This window comes from Bubalus bubalis, chromosome 12 (assembly GCF_019923935.1).
Source record: "Bubalus bubalis isolate 160015118507 breed Murrah chromosome 12, NDDB_SH_1, whole genome shotgun sequence".
Lineage (NCBI taxonomy): Eukaryota > Metazoa > Chordata > Mammalia > Artiodactyla > Bovidae > Bubalus > Bubalus bubalis.
In genome coordinates this window covers 91,873,674-91,885,731 of record NC_059168.1, presented here as the reverse complement: position 1 = coordinate 91,885,731, position 12,058 = coordinate 91,873,674, and the positions used below count along the sequence as shown (strand labels likewise).

Genomic DNA, 12,058 nt, shown 5'->3' with positions numbered 1-12,058 from the left:
TGCAACCCCATGGACTATACAGTCCATGGAATTCTCCGGGCCAGAATACTGGAGTGAGTAGCCTTTCCCCGCTCCAGTTCAGTCTTCCCAGGAATAGAACCAGGATCTCCTGCATTGCAGGCGGATTCTGTACCAGCTGAGCCATAAGGAAAGCCCATGTGTGACTAGGAACTGGTCCTATAAAGGAAAAGAGAGGGTAGGAGAGTGGGCTCTAATTTGACAGAGTAACGTGTGTGATTTGCTTGGTGGCTCAGAGGTTAAAGCGTCTGCCTCCAATGCGGGAGACCCAGGTTCGATCCCTGGGTTGGGAAGATCCCCTGGAGAAGGAAATGGTAACCCACTCCAGTATTCTTGCCTGGAGAATCCCATGGATGGAGAAGCCTGGTAGGCTACAGTCCACAGGGTCGCAAAGAGTTGGACACAACTGAGCGAATTCACTTCACTTCACTTCACTTCACTTCAATGTGATCTAAGGAGGGCCTCTCTGAGGAACTGACTCTCACTGGAGACTGGGAGGAGGAGGAGGAATTTAGCTCAATGAAGAAAGAGAGGAAAAGGATTCCTGGCAAAGGAAATAGCATATGCAAAGGCCCCGAGGGCATTAACTAGTTTGGTGAGTGTGAGGAAGGACGGAGCAGTGTTACTGGAGCCTACAGAGCCAGGGGATGAGGACAGAAGAGTCAGATCACAGAGGGACGCAGAAAAGATCAACCTTGCTGAAGGGACCTTGTGGTTAACAGGGAGACTGAAGGGTCCAAGAGAAGGAACCAGAAAAAAAGACTGGGAGATAGATGGGAGAAAATCAGGAGGGTGGCCTATCCCAGAAGCCAGGTGAAGAAATTGCTTCACAAAAGAAGGAGTCATCCACTTCTTTGGTGGGGGAGTCACCTCCTCCAGGAAGCCTTCCTGGACTCCAAGTGCGGGGTTAAGGATTCCACGGGGCCTTGGCCTTCCCCATCAGTGCTTACGTCTCTCCCAGACTAGCCTGGGAGTGTCACAAAGGCAGAGACAAGGTTTGACTTGTCTCTCCAACCCCAAAACTTAGTTCAGGATCTGAAAGTAGTATTTGTTAGATGAATAACTGTAAGACCTGGCCAGGATGGCCCCTTCAGCTTGGGGCCACTCCCAAGGACTTCCTGGGCTCCCCTCCATTCCTGCTCATCACTTTCCTGAGGAACTGTCCCCTGTCCCCTTGTCTTTTCCCCTCAGATCCCAGGTACCTCACTGCCTGCCCAGCTTCCAGAAGGCCAGCCACAGGCTCCCACAAGGGGGAACAAGGAGCTGATGCATGGGCCCTTCGGTTACGGTGCAAGCAGCCTCCGTTTCCAGGGCCCCGGACTTACCCTGCCCCAGGACTGCTGCTAGCACACCCGCGGGACAGCAGGTGGAGGCTGTGGGTTTCTGAGACACCAGTGAGTTCCAGGTAGGGAGACAGAGGGAACTGGAGCCTTGCCTGGCTCTGGGTTGGTCCCCCAGACAGGGGTCTGTGCCCTCCATGGGGTAGCATCTAGATGTCCCCCTGCCAAGTTCAGGTGGACACCTCTGCAGACAGGCAGGCCTGTCCCACACTCCAGACTGTCTGCTCCACCTCCCTCCCAGGAACTCATCACTCAGAATCCAGCCTCATATCATTTGTCTCCCATTGGAGGCCAGGAGCTCTTCCAGGGCCAAGGCACCATCTCCCTCTTCTCCCTCCCTTGCTCCCTCCCTCTCTCTTTCCTCTCTCCATTCACTAATCACAAACTGTTTCTTAGGTTTGAGTTCTCTCTTCCTGCACCCCTGACCCTGACACAGAGCCTGGCACGTGGAGGTCACTTGGCAGGCATCCACTGGCCACCCGACCTCTCAAAGATGCCAGGCCCGCAGGCTAGGCTAGGCTAGGTGGCGCCAAGCTCCCCTGAGGGGTGCAGCTCCAAACATGGCAAGAGCCCCTCTCCCTGGAAAGAACTGGAGCCGGCAGGAGGGAAGAAATTTGGCCTTGAATCTGTGCCTTGCAGCCAGGCCTGGCTGAGGTGGGGGTAAGGGTCCAGGGGGAGAAGCACACAGTTTTCTTAACAGGAACCATAGGCCCAGGACGATCTAGGTCCCCAAAAGGCTGATCCTAGCTGGAGTGACGCCTCTCTTGACTAGCTCTCCTCTCCAAGGCCAACAGGGCCCCCTCCTTACAGAGCCTTAAAACCTACGTCCCCCCAGCCCAGCCCTCCTCAGTCCCTCAGCCACCCTCCGGCCCTCCTGCTTCCCATCTTCCCACATCGCAGAGATGGCCAGAGTGCCCCCTCAACCCCCCGCGCCCCCCCCCAACCCCCGCATCCTAACCAAAAGTGCACAGCCTGGCCGGGCTGAGCAATCTGGGTCTTAGACCCCTGCAACCCTGGAGCCCCCAGCCTGCAGAAACTGCCATGGCTGATCCATTGAGAAATGTACAAGTTCCTCGCCACCAGCTCCCGACAAGGGCTCTGTCCCAAGCAACTTTCGCCCAACAATCTGCCCAGGGTTTGCAGGGAGGCTGCTGCAGGGGTGCTCCCCGGGGGCAGCCCCTGGGGCTCTGCAGACCGGGGAATGCTTGCAGCCTGGCTTTAATTACAGACTGCGTTGCTCTTGCCTGGTCCATCTATATTTATCTGCAGGATCTCACTAATTAAATCCCCCACCGCAACCAGCAGGCCTGGGGACGACCGCGAGTGAGGCAGACAGGCAGGGGGCTGCAAACTTCCTTCCTTTCCTTCTGGTCCAGGAGCAAAACAGAAGCGGTCAAAACTCCCGCTCCATCCCCCAACCCCGCCGATGCTTGGTCCCAAGGAATGCTGGCTCCGGGGACCCTTCAGCTCTGTGCCCCGCAACCGCCGGCACCCATGACCCACAGGTCCCCACACCAGGCAGTGCCCATCTTCCTCCCCGCTTCAACTCGCATTCCTGGATTCCCACAGCAAACAGAGAAAGTCTCCCTGAGCAGCACTCTGCCACTTTGCTGGCGCTCTGGTCTTACCGAAGGAGTCGTCTTGGTCCAAGAGGGAGTCGGGCTCCATGGCGTATGGGCCCCCAGCCCCTGGCCCCACCTGATTTATGAACCGAGGCTGTCTCCATGAGCGTCTGGGTTTCTCCTTTTGTATTCCATCTGGCGGCTTTTCCAACTAGATGACTGGGTATTCCTGCACGCAGGCCCCTTTCCAGCCCTCGCCTTCATACAGTACATTTAAAGTAGCAGTAACCTCTTTTTCCTCCCCCCGCAGCCTGGCTGGAAACATTAGAAGGGACCGAGGCAGCAGAGATGTCTAAAATAGGAAGACGCCCGGACGATTGGCCTGGCTGCCCGCGACGCTGGCTGCAGGGATCTGGCCGGCCTGCGCAAATGGAAAAGCTAAGAGGTAAGGGTGAGCCTGGGCTGAGCATCTGGAAGGTGGCTCCAGGGGACCCCGGGGTCTGTGGGAAGGGGGGAGGCTGACCCACCCACAGGAGGGGATGGGGGGTCTGCTCTGTTCACCGCCCAGTGCCCAAACCCCAGGGGCTTCTCCCAGGCCCTGCTGGAACCTCCCACTCAAATCTGTTCTACAGACATTTCCTGCAGTGTGGGGGATGCAGAAATTGACTCATCCATCCATTCAGTCAGACACTAGATTTTTTTTGAGCATCTACTCGGCGCCAGACACCGTGCCAGGTGCTGGGTTTTGCAGGAGGGAGCAAGTCTCAGCATCTGGTCTCTTGGAGCTCACAGGTAAACAGGCCTGTGCAATGCAGCGTGTGCACTAAGAGCTGTGGGAACTTGAAAAAAAAAGGGCTGCCTCACCCAGACAGGGGGAGGTGGTCAGGGAAGGCTTCCTGGAGGACTGGGCACTTAAGCTGGGGCCTTATGGGTGAGTAGCAATTAGCCAGCTGAAGAAGGAGGGAGTGAGGGGGAGGATGTGCTGGGTAGAGGGAGCGTGCTGTGCAGGAGCCCTGAACTGAGATGGCACTTGGGGTGTTCAGTGACCTCCTCGATAAGTCCCAGGCAGTTGGAGCAGCGGCCATGGCAGAGGTGGTGGGAGAGAAGTAGCAGAGGGGATCAGGCAGGGCCTCATGGGCGGGGATGGTTCTCAGGTTTGACCCAGGGGATGATGCATGGGAGGGAGACATTCCAGGCTGTTCTTTAGAAAGGCCTCTCTGGCTACTGTATAAGGGGGTAGAGGCTGGGGCAGGACTGGACGGGGGCTGTCAAGTCCCCAGGGGAGAGGGACACTGGCCTCTATGGGCACAGCTATAATAACACTGGGTGCCACTCACTAAGCGGCCACCAGAGCCGGGCACCGGTCCCAGTGTTCCCCACGTGGATACGGTCACTCCTCAGTGACCCCGCCAGCCAAAACCCTGCCCGCCCTGTTTCACAGATGAGGATAAGGCCGATGAGAGGGGAGAAGTGACTTGTTCGAGGCTTGTGAGTAGCCTTCAGACCAGGCCTGAACCTCCAGAGAGGTCATAGCCTAGATGCTGGTGAGGGAGGTGGTGCTGGGGGGAGGACAAAGATGCAGTAATTCAATCCACATCTCAGACCCAGAATACAACAGGGCCCCGGGGCTTGCGGGACAGGCAGAGTGTCATTTGGGCCCAATCAGGGAAGGAGGCCTGGGGGAAGAGGCATCTGAACCGGACAGAGAGAAGATCAGAAATGGGATGGGCAAGTGCGAGAAGGTGCGGGCCTCCCAGGAAGAGGGAATGGCACAGGCAAAGGCACAGAGGCAGGAAGGGCATGACAGCAGCAAATGGAAGCAGCACGCAGAGGGAATGACAAGGGGCCGGGAGGGTATCGGAGCAGGTGAGTGGTTGGGGCTGGAACCAGTGGACGTGGGATCACAGCCCAGGAGTGCAGGCTTGGCCCAGGGGGCACGAGCAGCCTCGAAAGCCCTCTGTCCAGAGGACGGCCTGCATCCCAGTGGATACCTGGGTATCCCTGGAGACGGCCCTTTCCCAGAATTCTCTTTAACACTCTGCACTTACAGCAGAGAAACTGTCTGTTCCCCACAGAACACTGGGACATTAGAAACTGAGCCTCAGTGGCCAGATTTTTGGAGACAGACACTGAAGCTGAGGCAGAGGGGACATTAAGAGGAGGGAGATGGGGACTTCCCTGGTGGTCCAGTGGCTAAGACATGGTACTTCCAATGCTGGGGGCCTGGGGTTCAATCCCTGGTCAGGGAACTAGATCCCACAAATTGCAACTAAACGCTCCTGCATGCCACAACTAAAACCTGGCACAACTAAATAAAGAAAGAAAATATTTTTTAAAAAAGAGGAGGGAGATGGGGGACTTCCCTGGTGGTACAGTGGTCAGGACCCTGCATGTCCACTGCAAGGGGCGAGCGTTCAACCCCTGTTTGGGGAACTAAGATCCTGCACGTCATGTGGTGTGGCCCCCCCAAAATTGTCAATAAAAAGTTTAGAAAAAAAGAGGGGTGAAATAGGAGATAGAGACAAGCTGGGAGGCTGGCAGGAGGGACCAGGCTGGGGTGGCAGGGAGGGAAACACCCTCCTGACCCCTCCCAGCCCCCCGCTGTTGCCCAGTGCTCCCAGAGCAGCCAGTGGCTGCTGACGTGGTTGGCCTAGCCTGGGGGAAGCTCCTCTGTCACCCGTGACCACCCCTCTGTGATGACAGAGATCCCAGCGCCCAGCCTCCCGCTGCCTTAATTACAGGGAGGTCAGGCCCTACCCAGGCAGCTGCAGGCATCAGGCTCCCTGGATCTCTGACTCAGCGGGTGTGGGGGAGGGGGTCTAGGAGTGGTGGATGGGAAACCTGGACCCCTAGTCAACAGGTGAGCTCAGATCCAGTTCCCTCTACTTCCTCAACCTCCAGGGACCCCAGGGCTTCTGGGAGTCCCAGGGATTCAGGGAGCTATAGGGGCCCATTTGCAGAGGCATTTGAGGTCTTTTTCTTGCTAGAGTGTGATAGGGCTGAAATTAACCACCTGGGTTTCTAACCAGACTCTGCTGCTTACGAGGTGGTGACACTGAGCTATGACTCCGCACTTAGGCGTCTCGGTGGTGGAATGGGGCTTCTCCTGGCCTTTCCTCATAGGGCGGTAATGGATTAGATGGACCACGCTGCAACAGGCCAGCAGGTTGCCATAGAGATGCTGCATCCACCCACTCACTCTTTCTGTGCCTGCCACGCCCAGGCTGGGCCAAGCCTGGGAGCCAGACACAAAAAGGAAGAATCAAAACCCAAGGATCTGAAAGCTAGAGGGGAATAAAGTGAGGCTGGAGGAGGAGCCAATCTGCTTAGCAGAATCAGAAAAGCTGCACAGGGCTGCCCTGGTAGTCCAGTGGTTAAGAATCCTCCTGCCAATGCAGGGGACACAGGTTTGATCCCTGGTCTGGGAAGATCCCACATGCTGTGGAGCAACTAAGCCCGTGCACCACCGCTACTGAGCCCAGACTCTAGAGCCCGTGCTCTACAACAAGAGAAGGCACTGCAATGAGAAGCCTGAGCACCAGAGTGAAGAGTAGCCCCCACTCACCGCAACAAGAGAAAGTCCTCGTGCAGCAATGAAGACCCAGTGCAGCCAAATAAGTCCATAAATTTAAAAAAAAATAATAAAGAAAAGCTTTGCAGAGGAGGGGCCAACTGAGCTGGACAGACAGGGATGAAGAGGTGTTCTCCGGGCAGACGCTAGTAAGGGCCGGCAACCCGTCACTGCATGGACTAGGAATAAGGCAGGAGACGTCCAGCACCCCTGGTGGCATGAGCGTTCAGGTTCTCTTCTGTTCCACGTTCTGATTTTCTAGTTAAACCCTGTGTCCAGGGCCAAATGGAGTCCATAGTCTTGCCCAGTCTGGGGCTCTGAACTGAGGTGGAGCCTGACCCCAGGCTCAGACCCTGTCCCACCCTGCATGGCTCTTCTCCAGAACACAGACCAGTGTGGGCTGGAGTCCACTTTGGAGCATCCTGGCTGTTATCTCAAGTGAGGACAGGTAACCCTGCCTGGGTCCGAACCCCAGCTCCCCGTTTACCAGTTGGGTGACCCTCAGCAAGTGATTTTACTTCTCAGAGCCTCCGTTTCCTCACCTGTAATAGAAGTAAGGAGAGTCCCTGGAGGGCTGGTGGGAGAATTAATGAGTTAATACAGGTAGATCTTAGAACAGGGCCAGAAGAAGCGTTAAAGCTCAAGTTGAGAGTCCTCAACACAGCCTTCCAGGCCCTCCTTATCTCATCTCTCTCCCTCTCCCCTCCCCCTAGCCCAGACTTACAGGCCTTTTCTTTGAACTGCCCCAGGGTCTGGCCATTTCCCCTGCTTAGAGTGAAATCCCCCCAAATCCTCGCTATCCCCATTCTGTGTTCAGGTCCCTCACCACCTCTCTGAGATATCAGGTCCCCTGCCCCTCCCCTCCCCCCACTCCTTGCTTTAGTTTTCTTCTTGGCCCTTTCGATGGACATCACCTGACATTGTTGTTGTTCAATAGCTAAGTTGTGTTTGACTTTACAACCCCATGGACGGCAGCATGCCAGACTTCCCTGTCCTTCACTATCTCCTGGAATTTGCTCAAATTCATATCCACTGAGTCTATGATGCCATCCAACCATCTCATCCTCTGTTGCCCCCTTCTCCTCCTGCCCTCAATCTTTCCCAGCATCAAAGTCTTTTCTGGTGAGTTGGCTCTGCATATCAGGTGACCAAAGTATTGGAGCTTCAGCTTCAGCATCAGACCTTCCGATGAATATTTAGGGTTGATTTCCTTTAGGATTGACTGATTTGATCTCTGTTCTGTCCAAGGGACTCTCAAGAGTCTTCTCCAGTACCACAGCTGAATGCTTATTTGCATCTTATCTGCCAGCTCCTGCTTTCACATAAGCTCCGTGGTATAGAACAGCACTTAGAACAGTCCCCAACTGGCCCACCTGAAGTGGATCCCCACTAAACATGTGTGGAAGGACTAAGTGTTAGCTGCAATGGTTATTTCCCCCCACTGCCCCATGTCTTGATAATCAACCCACCACCCAGGAGCTCTTGCTGAGTTCCAGGGCTCCTCACACCCAGATACGCTCCTGCATCTTCCTGCTTATCTGCTTGGACTGGGTTCTCCCTTCTCAGTAAGGGCTGGGCCCCCAGGGCCAGCCAGCAGGAGGGAGACCAAAGGGTCTTCTACTTGGGGATGGGGGGGGCTGTACTGTGAGCCTGCTACCCTCTCTGCACCTCACACCAACTTTTCCAAAAAAGTTTTCTGAGTCCCATTTCACAGATGGGAACACTGAGAGGCGACAGTGAATTTCTGAGAAGTGGCAGAGCTGGGGTTTGAGACCTTGTCTGCGAGATGAGAAGGCCCTACTGGCCCCACTGTAGCACCTAACAGGCCCTCCCAGCTGAAGGAAAAAGAAGCTTGTCTGGAGGATGTGACAGGCAAGCCCAGAGGTGGGACATGGGACAGGGTGGGCAAGAAGACAGGCCAGCCTTGGGTCTGCTCCCTGGTAGCCCCACCTTCCATCCTGGGCCCCTTCAAGCAGCTGCCATCTCCTGCGTTTAAGGAGAAGGTCACTTTGCTTTTTTGGTTCAATGGCCACGAAACTGAGAGCTGGCACCTTTAAATAAGTTCTGAGCCAGCCGGCAGGGGACAAGGGCAGGTTACAGGCTGGCCCTGTCACTGGCTCCACGGGGGCAAGAGGGTCTCCTTCTGATGACAGCCCCCACTCCCTGCATTCCGGGTCCCTCTCAGCGTTGTCCTGGGAAACCAGGACTCAGAGAAAGGAGACACAACCTCACATCCAGGAAGTGGCAGGAGCAAGGCCCAAACTCTGGGCCCTCACACCACCCCGCACTGCTGGGCTGGATTAGAAATTCGAGACCTTTGCTCGTGGTGCTGTGGGAAGGTTAAGTCGCTTGCCCTCGGTGGTCACACAGCGGATTCCAAGGCCCCGACTTGCAACCACATTGCGCTGTGGGCTTTTCGTCCTGCAAATGTGAAGCTGAATTATCATGAAAGAATCTCAGATCTTTCCAGGAAGAAGCAAGCCCTAGATAAACGCCAGGAGTTAGGGGGTTTTCCAGGGCTGAGGGGATGTCAGGGATGGTGGCCTGGGGTCCTCAAAGTTCCTGACGTCCTCAATTTTGTGATGAGCAGTGGGGCTCCATATGGGACATCCTGGTTGCTGGGTGCCAGGGTCCTGCCTCGGGTTCCAGGAAACCCTGGAGACATGGGCACACCCTGCCTTCCGGCAGCAGGGATCAGACAGGCTGGCACGATGTGAGGCGAACTTCGGTGGCTGGCAAACATACTGCTCTCCATCCGCCTCCTCCCCCAGCCCTCAGAAGTTCCCCAAGTGCCCGGTCACTGCCCCAGGAGGATCCCAGGTTTCCCAGAGCCCGAGGTTGGAGGCTCATCCAGTGCATACCCCTGAGGGGGCAGAAATCTCCTCCATGACATCCTTGCTCCAACTCTGCTTGCTTACCTCTCAGGACAGGGAGCTCCCTCCCTCTCAGGAAGTCAGTTGCCTCTAATGCCAGGTAAGGTCCTCTCTCAATGGAGTCATGCTGTATTGTCCCCATGCTGCTCCACACTGGTCCTGGCCTTGGGGGAAACCCCTGTGACCCTCAGAACCCCCCCTACATTAACTCAGCCCTCTGCACTCCACCTGACCCACACCCCTCCCCATGCTTCCTGGCTAGTTTTCAGGTTTTGTGGTGAGTCAGGAAAAAACCAAGAAGCCTGGAAGCATTTTACCCATTCGGCAATGACGGCAGCCATGCAATTCAGCAAACTTTTGCTGGAGACTCTGCCAAGTGCTGGAGACACAGAAATGAATCAGAGTCCCTGGATCTCCACTAGGATGGGGGAGGGAGGGCCAGGAGGGATGCCCAAGGCATCAGCCAGGAGGTTTGGAAGCAATCTTTTAGGATGGCTAGTTTTCTAGAGGGCTTCCCAGGTGGCTCAATGGTAAAGAATCCGCCTGCCAAGCAGGAGATGCAGGTTCGATCCCGGGGTCAGGAAGATCCTCTGGAGAAGGGAATGGCTACCCACTCCAGTATTCTTGCCTGAAGAAGTCCATGGACAGAGGAGCCTTGGTGGACTATAGTCCATGGGGGGGGTCACAAAAGAGTTGGACACAACTTAGCGACTAAACAAGTTTTCCAGAAGGAGACAAGGGGAGAGATGGTTGGATGGCATCATCAACTCAATGGACATGAGTCCGAGGAAACTCTGGGAGATAGTGAAGGACAGGGAAGCCTGGCGTGCTGAGGTCCATGGGTTGAAAAGAGTCAGACGTGACTGAGCGACCGAACAACAGACAAGGGGAGGGACAGAGAGAGCGGGTAGGGTGGAAGGACCTGAGAAAGCAGAGGCCAAGTCCTAGGACCACTGATTAGCCTGGGATAAAAGGTACTAGAGACGCAGACATAGGGAACAGACTTGGGGACATGGGGGAAAGGGAAGGGGGGGATGAATGGAGAGAGTAGCGCTGACATTTGTACACTGCTGTGTGCAAAACAGCTAGCGGGAGGCTGCTGCAGAGCACGGAGAGCTCAGCCCCTGCTCTGTGATGACCTAGAGGGCTGGGAGGGGCTGGGGTGGGAGGGAGGCTCAAGACGGGGGACATGTGTATACATATAGCTGCTTTGCGTTGTCGTATAGCAAAACCCAACATAACAGTGAAAGCAATTATCCTCCACTTAAGAATAAATAAACATAGACATTTTTTCAAAAAGTACTATGTATCAGGGGTCAGCAAACTTTTTCTGTATAGGACCGGATAGTCAATATTTTTGGTTTTGCGGGCCACACAGCCTCTGTTGTAAAACGACTCAGCCCTACAGTCAAAGCTCTGAAGCAGCCCTGGACAACACATCAATGGATGAGTGTGGGCTTGTTCCAACCACAACTTTACTTGTCAACTCTGAAATTTGAATTTCATATGATTTTCTCATGTCATGAAACAGTATCCTGCTTTTGATTATTTTCCAGCCATTTAAAAACGTAAAAAACATCCTTAGCCCGCAGGCTGTCCAAAAGCAAGATGGTGGGCTGATACGGCCCATAGGCTAGAGTTTGCCAACCCCTGCTGTACAGGTTTGGGAAGATTGGGAGATGAGGCTGGAAAGTTGGGTGGAAGAGGGCCTTGACTTTCTACCCAACCCAACTGCCTTCAACCACTGCCTGCCATCAAGAAGCTAGAAAAGTGTGTGTTTAGATCAAGTGCTGAAACATACCTAGGGATAATCGCCCAATTACATAGGAATACAAGCTGATTACCCTGGTGGCTCAGATGGTAAGAGTGTCTGCCTACAATGCGGGAGACTTGGGTTTGATCCCTAGGTTGGGAAGATCCCCTGGAGAAGGAAATGGTAACCCACTCCAGTACTCTTGCCTTGAAAATCCCATGGACAGAGAAGCCATGGACAGATGCTACAGTCCATGGGGTTGCAAAGAGTCGGACACGACTGAGCCACTTCACCTCACAAGCTGATTGATTAAAGTCAATAAAGAAGTATATAGATTAATAGGGAAAGTTCCCCTCCAATCCCACTCTGTACCCTAGGGATGATGTGATGAGGAGGTGGGTGAATAGGAGTCCTACCTCCTTCCTATGCACACAGATGTGGGCACACAGACACACACACACACGTGCAGAGCATGTGCTCATTCACACCACACGTGGCTCATCCTATGATTGTCCTATGATGTGCTCTTGTCGCTTAACAATTCAATCCTGAATCTTCCCATCTCCTCTTTGAGTTTTGTTTTGGCCTCCAGTGCTGCGTGGTGCTGAGCGACCATCCACCCAGCGGTCCTGCACTGAGGGACATCCAGGCTGGCCCCTGCTTTACACGATGACAAGCACACCCATCTATTTCTGTGCACCAGTGCTGGGACTTTAATTGGAGATATTTTCAGAAGCACAATTGCTATGTCAAAAGGCATGAGAACAAAGACAAATATATATCACTTACATGTGGACTCAAAAAAAATGATACAAATGAACTTATACACAAAACAGAGCCACAGGCATAGAAAACAAACTTATGGCTGTCAAAGGGACATGGGGGGAGAGAAATAAATTAGGAGTTTGGGATTAACATATACACACTGCTATGTATAAAAT

At 54.4% G+C, this 12,058-nt stretch overlaps 1 protein-coding gene across 1 annotated transcript in view; it reads right to left on the bottom strand.

Moving 5' to 3' along the window:
* Positions 1-3,223, bottom strand: part of LOC102394877 (DAB2 interacting protein) — a 212,694-nt gene extending 209,471 nt beyond the window's left edge. Inside the window, exon 1 of the mRNA XM_044926306.2 lies at positions 2,987-3,223. Within this exon, the coding sequence (XP_044782241.1) occupies positions 2,987-3,026 (40 nt within the window). The 5' untranslated portion in view covers positions 3,027-3,223. The remainder of the gene's footprint in view (positions 1-2,986) is intronic.
* Positions 3,224-12,058: the final 8,835 nt, after the last annotated feature.